We start from the raw sequence: 15,211 nt of genomic DNA, 5'->3' as shown, positions 1-15,211 counted from the left end.
TGATTCCGTTACACTAGTGAATACACACAATGGAAGCTGATGGAATTCACACCGTGACAGAAACAATGGTGATCACTACGTAGTCTGAATCTGACCTGCTCAAACTTGGTCAATCGCTGGTTGTAGACGTCCACTTGACCAGGGTCATGAGTGACAGTCATAGCATTGACCACTGCCTCCTGCAGAAACATACGTGTACACGATCAGATACATCGTATTGCTATGCTAAGATGGTACGTGGGCACGAGGGCAAGTGGTGTTGATACTTGATATAGTTTTCACATGCCGTTGACACGTGATGTGTCATACCTTTCACTTCACTTGGTGGCAAGCGGTGGCATTGGCAACTGATGAGCAGCGAGATAACAATTCCCAGCACGGTCACCAGCAAAGACAAGTCTGTGATGAGCTCATGCCTACTAAAATGTACCAGTACTTCTTCGATTCGATTCGTCCATCCTGACATGCATGTAGTTGTAAGATTGTTCCATGCCGTGGAAAGAAGGCCACAAACGCAATCCTGTTACATCCCGATTTTATTTTGAAGAAAACATTTGCACCTTCTAAAGCAAGAAAGCAATTGTGAAACTAAAGAGAGTGGCGACACAACAAACCTAGTCTTCCATACCATATCAGTGATCCAGCCATCAAGGTCTCCGGCCTCTTGTTGCAGCTGGAACAGCGCAATGGCATCACGCAAGAACCTCTCCCTCTGCTTGGCCAGCTCGAGGAGATTCTGATAGCGCTTGTTGACACTGAGCAGCAACCCGGGGATAGAGTAGAGCACAGTTACATGCACAATCAGAGACAATGTCATGAGCACAGTACAGCCAAAGACAAGGTCATGAGCACAGTACAGCCAAAGACAAGGTCATGAGCACAGTACAGCCAAAGACAAGGTCATGAGCACAGTACAGCCAAAGACAAGGTCATGAGCACAGTACACAACCATATTTACAGTGTTCTGGGAGGGAGGGAGGGGGGGGGGGGGGCAGGCTGCAAAGTTTCTCTTGCCCCTGAACAATTATGATATTGTGCATAAGTAATCAGTTACAGCACCAGCAGGCTGCACCTGATCATAAAGAGGATCTACTGTCAGCAAGCATACCAGTAATTAGTGTATGTCTGCTGTACTAGCCACTGCCGTACGTACTAGCAAAGTCAATCGATCAAAGCCAATACAGCAACAGCCTCGGTAATTCACAAGGTAGGCTGTGCCGACAGAATGGATGAACGAGCACTTACTTGGCCTGTTGTGTGGCCACAGCTTCAGTCTTGTCCTGATGATGACACACACACAAGCAGACACAACTTCATGTCATCATCATCAAGGCTATATGAAACTGAGGGAAGCCGGGGTGAAGATGTGCACTGGAAAGTCAGGCACCGTTTGTAACTCACAGACCAGTGTCACATTCAATCCTGATCATGCTGATACATATGTACATGCCATGTCACAAGAGCTTTATTATAAAAATTATGACTAACTACAGGGCTGGCAACTGAAATCCGACCCCTGAGCGGTGTGCTCACATTGCAAAGACCCAACACGGGGTGGTAAAGCTACAAAACAGAGACCCCTATAATGTGAACACACCGCTAAGGGGGTCGGATTTCAGTTGCCAGCACTGTAGAACATGAATGCAGGTATAGCTACTTTTCAAGGCATTTGCTTGGCAAGATCTGTGAGATGTGCGGAGTGCAAACCTACCTCAGGTGCCAGCTTGCTGAACTGATCCTCAAGACTGCTGATGATTGTGCGGTACGTCAGCAGATCCTCTTGGGCAGTCTGTAATAAGCATATTGAAGCACATTCCGGAATATGTAGCCCGCACATGGCTATCATGTGCTCTTCCACTATGAGTTAGTTCACTACGTGTAGTATTGATGATGTATGTCATTGATCTTCAATAATTTCTACTAATACTATAGATACATGTAAATCTGCACAATGCACATCAATACATCTGCTTCAAGTTGAAACACAGTGTAGAAAACACCGTAGCAAAGTAAGCATTGACCTAAGCGTCCCCACTGCCCTTGCACCCAATCACAGCTATAAACCAACTGACCTGCAGGTTCTTGAGCAGCGCCTGGGCACTGGCCTCGTCGGTCCCGTAGTCCGTACGCGATACCCTCTGCTCAAGGTCATCCATCAAGCTGGACGTTTCATTCAGATCAACCAGGTACTGAAGGAACACACACCAACACACAGTCACAACACAGACCGTGAACAACAATATCAAGCATCATTTATAAATGAATCAGGATGCAGCACTAGAATTAGAAAATTGGCAAGGAACTCCAGCATGTGAACAGGTTCCTCGGAGACAAGAATGCGATATTACTCAGAAAAGGACACACTTCAAGCTCTTTTTAAGAACATCTTGAAAGTTTTCAGTTTCACTAGTATAGTTTCAAGCCTTATCGTCAGGTGTAATACAGGCAAAATCAAATGAGCAAAGACAATGCATTAAGTAAGTTACAGTAGAGGGGTGATAGAAGCAGCACAAGGAAGAAGAGCTACTAGTGAAACTGAAAACTTTAACTGAGATGTTCTTTTAAAAGAGCCGAGTGAAGTGTGTTCTTTTCTGAGTATTATCGAACTCCAGTATCTTTAGGGAAAGAACTGGTCAACAGAACACATGAAAAATGGCGTGCATTGAGTCAGTGATGGAAAGAAATACCGACCGCCTTCAGTTACCTGCTGCAGTGCTACGGATTCGGCAAGGCGCTTCTTCCGCTGTTCAACGTGACCTTCAAGCTCGGCAAAGCCGGACCTCAGCTGTTGCAGGCGAGAGCTGATGACCTCGCTTGCATGATGCTTGGCAGCGATGAGGTCGTCTCCTGTCTGACAAACGGCATTGAAGCGCTGACGTTGTCCAGCCACCTCGGCCTCAACAGCCTAGCAGAGAGACACACATAAACACATACACAGACACACACAGACACACACACACACACACACACACACACACACACACACACACACACACACGGACATGCATGCACCCACGCACACAAAAATTCCGATCGGCAACCCTTTTCACCAACCTGTCCTCGAATTGCAGCCATGCATGTATATATCCTAGACTATTAATCTCTAGACGTAATAACTGTTACATTTCTCACGAGTGAGCTCACAAGCCTAGCCAGTCAAGTTCGAAGGTGGACATCTGACATGACTTTGCTGTACAAACTACAAAGCCACCATCAGTGTGGGTTAAGTTACCTTGTGTTTCTCCTGCAGGCTCAGTGCATGCGTCAAGTCTCTTCCCAGCTCTCCACTGAGCAACACGCTGACAAAGTCGCGAATCCAAGAGCCCTGTTGCTCGGCGTTGCGAAGGAACAGCTGCAGTTCCAGCGACCTTTCCAGGACTGAGCGTCGCTCAGCTGCCTTGCTGACTAGCAAACCATACTCCTCTTCAAGCTCATCCTGCCTCTCCTTCACAACAGCTTCATCAGGTGAGAAGATACCTGAGGGAAAATGAACGCAGAGCAAAGGCTACGTATGATGAACGGTCGTTAATGGAAGCTGATAAGTCTTTAGAGCAGACTGTGTGAATTTATTCATACAGCTACAGAGCACAAACTGCAATCAGCCAGTTGTCAAACAAGTTGAAAGAGACAACTAACCTTCTCTATTGCCCTCGGACTGCATGGCTGCATACTTCTGCACTTCGGCACAGACACTCTTGATGCGTGCCTGCTGTGCGGCAATGTCGGCCTCCAGCAGCTTGTGTTTCTGCAGCATGTCCTGAGCACCAGTGTAGTGCTTGGCGACGTCTTCCAGCATCACACTCGGCTAGCACAACAACACAGAAGTGGAGTGGAGTGGTGTACACACAGCGCAGCCATGATCTAACAGGACGAAATAGAGCTGTGATGGTGCTTACCTACATTGCAGATCAGCTTTTAAAGGTGACCAGCCAAGGCTAGTAGTGGACTTGCATGAAGTGTGTGCTCTCATCCAAAGGGCACACGACAAAGAGTGTGCACCGACCGAGAAATGTACAGACAGTGACTGAAGCTAAATTAATAAGCTGCCCTGAATCCTTCAAAATAAGTTTTTTAAACCCTAGCATCCTGTAGTTACTCAGTATTCATTTCCACTGGGAGACTACAGCCTACTCAGTACTCAAGATAAGTCACACACTCTTGACTCGCGCACTCGTGATAGAGTAATAGCTTTCGCAAATTCACTCGGCGTGCACTTTTGTATGTGTGTACAGTGTACATAAGTCACGCACTCGCAACAAGTATTTTGTCGCTAGGGTAGCGTTATCGGCTTGTTAAGAGAGGACTTCACCCGGTTATGCCTGATCGTTTTAAGACTCGGGAAGTTAATAGCCACACAATGGACAGGTAGAACAGCCTGGGTGATAGCTGCAAGTACAGAGTGTGCTCTCACGTAAAGTGCACTCAATACATTAGGAGAACCGAGTACATTAGAGAACCGAGGACAGTTTCACAACATTAGCAGCAGCAACATTAGCAGCAGCAACGCAGCAGCAACATTAGCAGCAGCAACATTAGCAGCAGCAGCAACCCTATACTAAATTATTCTAATCCAACCGTGAAGAGACTTGATTTGTTACCTTCCTTAGAACCAAGTGTGTCGTCTCCGCTAATCTACTATCCCATGGCTCGATATCCTGGGCCATTCGTCTAGCCAGCTGGTCTGCCTGTTTGCTTGGTGGCCATTGTAGTTTCTGGCGTGTTCCTGCTTTGTGTTGCTGGCTTGCTGGGGAGCGCCGTGCATTTGCTGTGCTGGCCTACTTTGGACAGTGGGCTGTCGTGGAGTAGTTTGCCTGTGTAGCGTTCTGGATTTCATCACCTAATGTTTCGCACCTCCTGCCAGACTGCGGTTACCGGTACATGATATGTTGTTGTTTGTTGTTGTGCTTTTATTTATAGTCGTTCAATCAAACAGGCAATGGTGCCTTCTCACAAGGAGACGACTTATGTGCACAGTAGTACATGCCTATCATTATTCCAGTGCAGCTCCCCTGTGGCTGGTGTTTCTGCATGGCCGGCCGTGCTTGAAGTTTGCTGTGTCTGGAGTGGGCATGTTGCAGCCGAGGGCTGCGGGTAATCGCACTTGCTGCGCATGTATAGTCGGAACTCGGGTACCTGTAAGTCTTGCTCTTGTGCAAGCAAGGGAAGATGCTGCCAGAATTGTTACCCTGGCCAAGACGGCCGTTGCACTAATTTCGGCAATGTAGATTTGCAGAATACGGTTGTGGATACTGATGGGCATTCTGTTCCTGATGCTCCTCCGGATGCCCAACCTGGATGGGTTCCTAGTAAAGGACCAAGGACGGGAGTGCCGGGTCCTGGGCTCCGGCCTGTGACTGGAACATCCCAGGTTTCGGTCCCTGCCCTGTCATCACTGTCGTTGGCTGTCTCCGCAGCAGAATCCACCCAATCGCCAAGTGCTGTGGGTAGCAACGACGCTGCATCTTCATCACGGTCTCTTGTGATTGCTGTCGATGCCCCAGTCTCCGCATCTACATTGATGTTGGATTCTGGTGCTTGCGTTGACCTCCCCTTCTAGTATCTGGGAAGAAGCCTTCCAGGAGCTCGGTGAGTGATGGAGGTGGCTCCAGCGTTGTCCCTGGAGGTGGCTTCTGGGCTCTATTAAGTGAGGAGGCTGTGCAGTTGCTTGTTTCTGCATACCGTGAGGCTGTGTCTTGGAAAAATATTTTATTTATTGTTCCCTTCTGCGCTGAAGGTGAGGACTTCGTCAAGGAACTTTCTAGATTGATCGGACTTTGCACGGACGGATCAGGAGCTCGGGCCTTTGCGTGGTCTGCTGTAGTGGTTGCGTGCCACCTTCTGCTGTAGAGGCCTTTCAACACTTCAGCCGCCGGTGATTATAGGAAGTTTCTGCGAAAGCGGCTTTCGTTGTGGTCAGTTGGCAATCTATCGGCCCTGTTGCGAGAGTCTCTGTGCATCCAGGTATTTGTCTGCCATTGGGGAGGCCGACCCTCAGTACGGGTACTACCCCAACGCCAAAAAAACGGTACTGCTTGTCCGGCCGCATCCCCTTCCATGCACATACTTGGGTCGGTATTTAATAAATCTGACTTCAGGGATGCACTTTGTCTGCGGTACGATTTATCGTTGGATGGGGTTGCATTGTCCTGTGTGTGTGTACGTCAAGCCATAACGCACTTACTTGCCCCAGTGGAGGCTACCTGACGCAGCGACACAACGAGTTGAGGGATCTCCTTGCAGACACCCTCAGCAGCGTCGTTTGTGATGTGGCGATCGAGCCACCGCTGATGCCACTCCAGGTCTCTGGCAACTCAGCTGATGGCGCCCGTGTGGACACACGGGCTCGTGGCTTCTGGACCAGGTCGTAAAACGCCTTATTTTGATGTGCGGGTGACTCACCCGAGGCTGTCTTGCTGTCTGGACCGGAAGTGGCGGGTCAGTTGTCCCAGCACGAGCGCCAGAAGAAGCGGCAGTATGCAGACCGAATTAACCAAGTCACGGGATCGCGGGTCATTTACCCCTCTGGTTTCTGCAACAAACGGTCAGAGCGCGCCGGAGTGCAGCAGATTTTTGAAGACACTGGCAGCCCGTATAGCGGACAAGAAGCGGGATCTTCAGTACGACCTTGTCCTTGGTCACCTGCGATCGAGGATAAGTACCTCCCTAATCTGGTGGCAGATAACATGTTTCCGGGGGTCAAGATCATCGTATTCCCTCGGGTCACGTCCAGTGCAGGCCGTCATGGTTTTGTAACCGAGTGCCGCGCACTGGCGCACATGTTGCACGTGCAGTAACTGGACTTGTCTACCGAAAGGCTTTTCCATTTTTGCTGACTGTGTTGTTATTCTATTTTTGCTGTTGCTTTTTTAATATTTGAATTCGTTCCCTCGTTTTGGTGTCTGGCTGCCATTGTGTTGGCGGGAGGTTTGACCGGGGTTGTTGGAGTTTTACTTGGATCCTTTTGAAATTTGTACAAATACACGACCTCATTAAGCCTATGCTAGGGATTGAGTTAATGTTTGCCTCCCGGGTGCAATGCTTGAGTGCTTTTCTTTCTTTGCATCATCATTAAATGATGATTTTATGCAGTCAATAAAAACACGCTTCCAAGCAACAGCAGCAACTGGAAGCAGCAATACACATGAGCATGTACCTTGACATCATCAATCCAATCGAAGATGTTATCCATCTCGTGGAACGCATTGTAGAGACCGGTAGCTACATCTAGTCGCTTGCGTTGTCCTGATGCCAACTCCAGCAACTCACGGTAATTCTGATTGACGAGCTGAGCCCTGGGTACAACAATGGCGCCAAAAATGACGATGGCAACGACAACAAACAACAGCAACAACCACAACAGCAACAGCAGCAACAATAAAGCCTTTCAGATCAACCAGCTCACCATTTGCATCAGATATTACTCACTTCCCAAACCTTCAATCTGCCATGATGATGCAGTGGCGAGGTATCCACTGGGTGTGTCTCAAGTATTGTCCCTCACGGCATTTGCAACATGTTTGTTCCATCAGGTATGGTTGCCCTCAGGCTTACCTCTCATTGATGTCATCACTCTCATGAAAGCGGTTAGAGACCAGTTCCTCAGATAGGTGTGACACTGCTTCAATTCGCTCTTCCGATGCCTGTGCATAATAATTTGACAAAAGTGCATCCAGAAAGTACAGGTTATGAAAGGTGCAAGAAATTATACTTCGAAGTAGAAGACATTCCTGAATAAATGAGGTCAATGGTTAGCCTTTACTGTGCACAGACAATCAGGTGTGGTTTCATATTTCCATCCAATAGCAGATGAACAGCAGAACAAGATGTATGTCTCAAGAATGTACAGTGCGTATCGGTTATAGTGTGGTCGTATACAAGAATATACTGCCTACAAGAATGAACACTCAATTTTTCATAATCATAACACATGTTTTATGTGTATATTTATTCTTACAAGCAGTATTATCGCATAGTAGAATATATCGGCCCTAAGAATGGATTTTATGCAGCAAAATATGCCAGATTAGTGCAAAGTGTATCGCCTGTAGTAATAACATCTGTGCTCTGTGCATACTCAATACAATGATATTCAACATAAAAAGAGAGTTATGTCCAAGGGAGCATTGGAGAATCACTTTTTCTGTCCAGTCGGACTCTTTCTTCCGACTTCTCTCGTATCTGCTGCTCCGCAGTCTAGTCGCCTAGCACGACCGGTCGACCGCGAGTCTGATCCGTGTGTATCATGTGTACGTGTCCACATGCCAAACGTGCGCGCATACGCATATGATTATGTCACACGTGCATATGATATGTAACACGTGCATTATGATATGTCACACGTGATTTATCGTGTGTAAGAAATATCGGCAATAAGAATCAAATGTCGTTTTTCAAACGCCCACGCTATAACCGATACCTACTGTACACTTCCAGTGCACAGGTACACAGACGTGTACACACATGCATGCTTGCACACATTCATACACACACGTGCACATGAACACAACCCCCCTCCCCACCCCCTCCCCCCCCCCCCCCCCACACACACACACGTGCACATGAACACCCCCCCCCCCCCACACACACACACTCGTGCACATGAACACCTCCCCCCCCCCCTCCCCTCCCCCCCCCCCCCCACACACACACACTCGTGCACATGAACACCCCCTCCCCTCCCCCCCCCCCCCCCCCCCACACACACACATAGTAAAACACACACGCAGTGCCATTGAGTGTCTTACCTTGATGTCAGTGCAGACAGCCTCGTGTTTCTTCAGAGCAGCCTCCACAGCAGGCAAGTCATCTCCAAAGTCATCAACGCTAACCAGGCGCTCGTTGTCCTCCAACCAAACTTCACGGAGCTCAGCCTTGGTGATCACAAACACAACAATGATATTACGCTCCTAGTACAAGAACAGTGTGATTGTTCAGTCAACTTGAATCTTTTCAAAATTTCTGGAGATCAGGAAAATAGCAGTGGACAATGGAGGAGCTAGCGTGCCTAAGCACTGGGGACCTACCTTGCGGCTGAAGCGAGCTGCAAGCTGCTCTAGTTTCTCCTGGCGGATCAGCTCCTTGCGTAGGCGCTCCTCCCTTCCGTGCTCAGCAGCCTCCAACTTCACCCATGCCTTCAACAAACAGATCGCCAGGAAGAAAAACCATTACATCCAGTTCAACTACCACAAAACAATTCAAGGTTCGCGTGAGACTCGGCTAGAGGCCAAGTTTTCCGCATCCCGGCGTAGGAACGCCACTACCCACAAGGATCAAGGCGGAGTTGCAGCTCCTAAAGCTGTGGGAGGGGAGTACATCAGACCCACCGTCAAAGTGGTCAAAGACCGAAAATACCATTCCCTGCATCCATATTACCGTACTGGCAATATATGTTGCCGCGTAACGCGTAACGCAGGGGGTGCGGCGTAACGCGCGACCAGGCGAGTGCGACAAATTTTCGTTGCGTTCGTAACGCGCGTCCGGCGGGGTGCGGCCATCTTTTCATTGCAAAAAGGCTGAAAACTGTGGAAGCATGTGTACCGCGTGGTGAAAAGTTCAAAACTGGACGCAGCAGGAAGTCCTGCAATAGCAAAAAAAGGACTGCGGCAATATAGAAACCTGTGTAACAGCTCCTGTGCGACTTTGCATGTAACGCCCTGCGTGCGGTAAACATGTGCCAACGTAACGCTTCATGGCCTCACTGCGACCATATATATTGCCAGTACGGTATATTACCACAACGGCAGAGAGTTAAATTACCACAAAGGTAAAGAAGCACTGATTGATGCCGAATGTGGATTTGCAAACCACCAATGAGTGTTCTTTCTTGAAGCATTACAATTGATTAGCTACTAAGGATAAATACCGGTATTGATCATGAGGCCCATTCAGCTGAGACCTCGCTAGCCAAAGCTAACCTTGTTGACGTCCTTGATTGCCTTGCCATCAGGCGGAACATAGGACTTCTGGCGACCCATCATAAGCTTCATGTGCAGCTGATAGAGAAGCACCTCCAGGTTACCCTTCTCAGAGAATCTGCGCGATTCGAAAGCACACAAAAAAAAGCACGGACCAAACAGGTCTGGGAAAATTGGCAGTCTTTTTACTGCAATACTCGGGCATGAAAGATGAGCCAGTGTAGTGATACGTACACTCTTTCATGTACTAATACTGATGGCCTTGAAAAGGAACTCAATACGTCACGAGTCGGTATGCATAAAAAGTTAAAAACCAGACTACTTTGGTAAGGAGAGCCCCTGTCCTAGAGGACCACTACAAGTACATGTACGTCCAAGTGGCGGTGTTACAGTCAAGTGACCGTGACTTGGATAAGGAGACCACCTGTACACGATGACCACATTTTGGGGAAGTCCCTTGAGCGGTTGGCTTAGACAGGTTTCACTGTACAACTGCCCGAAGCATCACTGACGGGTTCCCTTACTTTGGAGGTTTCTCCTCGGTACGGTACAGAGTGAACGCAGCCATTTCTTCCTGGATAGCTGCCAGAGAGTTTGGCAGGTTGGGAATAGAATGTTGCCTGGTCTTCTCCTCGATCCACTGGAGAAGTGACGTCACGATCTGCTCATAGTCGGTCTTCAGCTTCTCAATCTCCATCATCTGACCCAGCAGCTGGGTACGTAAAACATCACAAGAGTATAACAAGCAAGGAACTGTTTGAGATTCGAATCACAAATCACTGTTTGCTGCCAAATTCATCTATACAATACGCAGTTCACTACAGCTGGAATACAAACGGTTACTCCCTTTGCTATTGGTATTTTGGATACAGCTTGATTGGAAGGTCTTGGCACGTGGATCGTGGAGCAAAGGGGTGGATGCTCAGGTGTTCATGCATGCATTGTCTAGTCACCGATAGCAAATGCACAGCATGAGCGAAGGATCACTAATCACATCTTACATCCACAACTAGTGAGAGTAATGTGTTTGTTTCACCACCCTTTCGTCATGCATGCATCCCGTACATGAGCAAGATTGGCATGGTGATTTTCACAGTGATTTCAGGCCGTGGTTAAGTAGAGGGACTATTGAATAAACTATGCATGGCTGCATTCTGCTGCAGTCCAACATGAAGACAGTAAGAAACCTCATTATCCCTTCATACCTTGTTGATACGCCTGCCGCCGACATCACCCTCCTTCATCTTGGAGAAGTACTGATACATGACTGCTACATATGTCATGATGGATTTCTCGTCCGGCAACCTTACGTCAACATCTACGAATACGCAAGTATGCAACACATAACATGTTAACACGCGAATCACAAGATTCACTACCGGAGAAGAGGATTAATCAAGAGTCATGTGACAGACTGAGGCCTTGAGAAGTTGCTTGAAATATGAGGGGCAGTACCAGCCTCAAAGTTCCAAGCCGTCCAATTGGTTGCAGCCCCTGCGTGATATTGCTCAACCACCGTAACTCAACTTAGTGGGTACTACAGTAAAACCTCACGGTCAAGGCAACCACTCGGGTAAAGCGACCAACTGTCCAAGAGGACCACTACCACCAGGCCCAAGGGTTGTCAATTTCAGTCAAATGACCCTGGATAAGGAGACCACCTGTACACAGCGACCACGTTTTGAAGGTCCCTTGAGCAGTCGGTCGCCTTACACGGGTTTTACTGCAGTATGTCTCTCTTACCAACTAGAACACTGTCTTCCCTCTACCTCTCTACCTTGAACTGCACTCCATACAGTACCTTTGTATATCCTTTGAGCATTCAAACGAGCACTTACCTACACACTTGCACATGCCCATAGCTGAAGCGATGATAGCGAACAAGCTATGTTAGACATAGAAACTTGTTCTGGGATTACACCATTCAACAGCCTGCAAGGGTGATGAATTGATCGTCACTAATTTCAGCCTGGTCTACACCCCACAGCCGATTGAAGTGAATCTCTATTTTTCATTTTTTTCATTCTTTCTTTTTGACACACACACACACACACACACACACACACCACCACCACCACCACATGCACTGGCTGTAGGTAGCCACCCCGGAGAATGACGGAAGAGCTAAAAACAATTCACGGGTCACGTGAGGTGAGGCTGAAGGCCGAGTTTTTCGCGTCCGTAGGAACACCACCACCCCCGAGGATCATGAAAGAAGAGCTAGGAGAATGAGAAAGAGCGCACGTCAAAGGAACAAAAAGTGACTGAGCCTACAGCCATACATGCAGTGATATGGTCAGTTAAACTCACCGGCAGCATCTAGAAGCTTGGGCAAGCCAAGGTCGGTGAACGCAATGTCAAATGCATTGTTCAAGTTGTCCTTGTGATCCTCCGGGTTCAGAGCCTTGAAGTCCAGCAAGTCGGGTCTAGTGTGAGATGCAGAGCATATGATCCCAAGCTAACTACTACTGAGCTCAGTGTATAGCGACCATGCAAGCATACAGTACACACCTCCTCCATAGTAACCTGCGTGATACACCTGAACACATGTACTATGTGAGCATACTTGTTTAAAACATCCAAGAAGGGAAATACGCTAATCCTCCTTCCTCCACCTGGCAGCCAGGGTGAACGCCGCCTCCACAGCTTGTATTGCATAGCAACAAAACGGCAGGGAAAGGGAAGACGCCGCCATGACTCCTGAGAATCAACAACTGACTTGAACGGTGTCACCGTTAGTCGCCTACCTGTGCTTATGGATGAGAGCATTGAATGCCAGACCGTCCCTGAACGTTGTAGTGAAGTTTGTGACATTTACTCCAGGATACCTTGCCAACAGAAGAGAGGAATACCAACGCCACAATCACAGCAAACACCATCAAATTATGCCCAATCAGCGGCAAGGGAATGCGGCTGCAGATACCACACATACATAGGTAGAATGCCAGCATCAGTACTGTGACCGATGCATACCCTATCTCTGTGAACATAAGATACCACAATGGCATACACTCATATCTCGTTTATCCGGGCGGTCCTGGACCGGCCACTGCCCGTCCGTAACTCCAAATCACATTAATTTTGATGGGTAAAGGCCAAAGATATTGCATGTGACGTGAGTACGTCCACAAACTGACAAAAGAGTAGTGATATTTCCACTGAAAGTCGTCCAAAAGGCACCCGGTAAACCGAAGTGCCCGTAAGTTCGGGGTCCGAATAACCAAGGTATGAGTGTACTCGGTGACCACCGGCCTGGGTGCGGGAGATGCGTACCCTTTTGTCATGCGCTGGACCCAGAGGAGCAGGGCCTCCTTTGCCGACCTCTTCTCCGCCGACTCTTCGACCATGATGTCTTGAATCTGCATTAACACACGCATGCACGCACGCACACACACACACACACACACACATACACATGCATACATACAGGAAGATGCCAACAAGCACAAACAAGGTCTCATGCCATCATGCAGGTGTGCTGTACACACACATAGAAAGTTCACATGCGATGTACATGTAACACTAGTGTATTTACAAACATGAATAATTACATGATACAGTAACCTACCTGAAATCTCAGGATGATCGTCCAGATGAGACCGAGCGTAAGACGGGCACTGCCATCGACAATGTCATGGGCGCCAACGTTCTCCAAGTGCACCTGTACGCCCGAAAGAGAACACACACACACATACACACACACACACACACACGAACACACACACACACACACACACACACAAGTGAGCGTGAAAAGTTGAAAACGCATTGGACGGAGTCACCCACCCCCAAGTGGCTTTTCGTTGCAAGATATGCTAGGACTGGACTAGAGCTACTCATGCACACACACACACTCTCACACACACACACACACACACACTCACACACACACACACACACACACACACACACACACACACACTCACACACACACACACACACACACACCCATGCACACACACACCACACACACACACACACACACTCACATACACACACGCACACGTGCGCACCCACAAACGTACACGATCTAAGAATGGGCCTCACCTTCTTTGCCTTGAGAAAATCCAGCACCTTGCCCATATTCTCCAACTTATGAATTCGCATCTTGCCGTTGGATGGCTTACTCTGGAAACGACCACATCATGGCAGATAAACAAGCAAGGGCATTGCCAATACGCAGTGTTGCCAAATAATTTTCGCCCAAAATCTGACACCATCTACCGCAAATTTTCAGAGAATCCAAAATATCGCCCAAAATACGAAGAAAACTCGCTTTGTTGCCATAGTAACCAACGTAGCGCCCAGAAGTTGTCATGAACCAGGGCTTTTACGACTCCCTGTCATGAACTAACACTTTGTAATGCATGAATGAACCGTATTCGCCTTTTTAGAAGCACAAATACAATGATTTGTATGTTCAGTTGCGCTCAAAAGTGAAAGTACAGGACTTCTGCATAGGAAAGTACTGACCCCTCACAGTTTTGGCTGCTTTTCGGACATTTCCTTTTTCGGACCGGTTTTCGGAAGAGCCTTCAAAAATCGGACGCCGGTTTGGCAGCACTGAATACGTACCAGACCTCGTCAATAGCCACAAGCACGGTGCAGAGACATTTAACGGTGTGTGCTTATCGTGCTAAGGATATACGGGACTTCCGCTGAGGACTCCCATCAAATACCATCACTTCTGCCGGCAACACTCCGGCATATGCATTCAAAATGCACATTGCCAGGAAGCCACCCATACTAAAGCAGACAGTCTCAGCGGATGAGTCTTACCAGCTTCTCTCCAGAAATGTTCTCCAGCAGTTTGTTGAGGTAGATGCCATCGCGCAAATCCACAAACAGGTCCTCGATCTGAACACTGCTGCGCTGCAAGTGTGCGTTCACCCATTTCGTGAACGTCTTCTTCTGCACCAGCTCTCGCTCACCTGCAGTGGAGAGAGAGAGAGAGATTGAGGAACCGTAATTAGCATTCAAGCACACCTGCTGGCTAGCAAACTAGCACAAAACAGTCATGTACTCACACAGTGTCACTCCGTACTTTCTTCAGAAAACTGAAATGAAAAATGTACGGCTTTGGCATTGTAGTGAAATAGGCTCGACGCCTGGTATATTCAGACTCTCTCCTTTGAAGGCCGTTTCTTGTGTAAAGAACGGTTTCTTCTCCGTCTTGCAGGCCTTCCCGACTCTTGCAGCACTTTGCTGTTGCTCCAACCATCCACCCATCCTCTTGTCCGAGTGTCTTGTGCAGGATGAGACTGTGTCACGCAACACGGCCACTGACTTCGTGCGAA

The 15,211-nt window shown here is 48.2% G+C and overlaps 1 protein-coding gene across 1 annotated transcript in view; it reads right to left on the bottom strand.

The window, feature by feature from the left end:
* Positions 1–15,211, bottom strand: part of LOC135814436 (spectrin beta chain, non-erythrocytic 1-like) — a 34,614-nt gene that overhangs the window by 18,619 nt on the left and 784 nt on the right. Inside the window, exons 2-22 of the mRNA XM_065327560.1 lie at positions 14,694–14,845; positions 13,962–14,042; positions 13,483–13,575; positions 13,188–13,273; positions 12,662–12,742; positions 12,225–12,340; positions 11,120–11,232; positions 10,439–10,626; positions 9,915–10,032; positions 9,024–9,131; positions 8,745–8,870; positions 7,552–7,640; positions 7,154–7,292; positions 3,637–3,805; positions 3,233–3,477; positions 2,705–2,905; positions 2,073–2,189; positions 1,712–1,789; positions 1,246–1,280; positions 629–755; positions 96–179 (exon numbers count right to left, since the gene is read on the bottom strand). Of these exons, the coding sequence (XP_065183632.1) occupies positions 96–179; positions 629–755; positions 1,246–1,280; positions 1,712–1,789; positions 2,073–2,189; positions 2,705–2,905; positions 3,233–3,477; positions 3,637–3,805; positions 7,154–7,292; positions 7,552–7,640; positions 8,745–8,870; positions 9,024–9,131; positions 9,915–10,032; positions 10,439–10,626; positions 11,120–11,232; positions 12,225–12,340; positions 12,662–12,742; positions 13,188–13,273; positions 13,483–13,575; positions 13,962–14,042; positions 14,694–14,845 (2,546 nt within the window). The remainder of the gene's footprint in view (positions 1–95; positions 180–628; positions 756–1,245; positions 1,281–1,711; positions 1,790–2,072; positions 2,190–2,704; positions 2,906–3,232; positions 3,478–3,636; positions 3,806–7,153; positions 7,293–7,551; positions 7,641–8,744; positions 8,871–9,023; positions 9,132–9,914; positions 10,033–10,438; positions 10,627–11,119; positions 11,233–12,224; positions 12,341–12,661; positions 12,743–13,187; positions 13,274–13,482; positions 13,576–13,961; positions 14,043–14,693; positions 14,846–15,211) is intronic.

Source organism: Sycon ciliatum, chromosome 4 (genome assembly GCF_964019385.1).
Source record: "Sycon ciliatum chromosome 4, ocSycCili1.1, whole genome shotgun sequence".
Taxonomy (NCBI): domain Eukaryota; kingdom Metazoa; phylum Porifera; class Calcarea; order Leucosolenida; family Sycettidae; genus Sycon; species Sycon ciliatum.
This window is presented reverse-complemented; position numbering and strand designations above follow the sequence as displayed.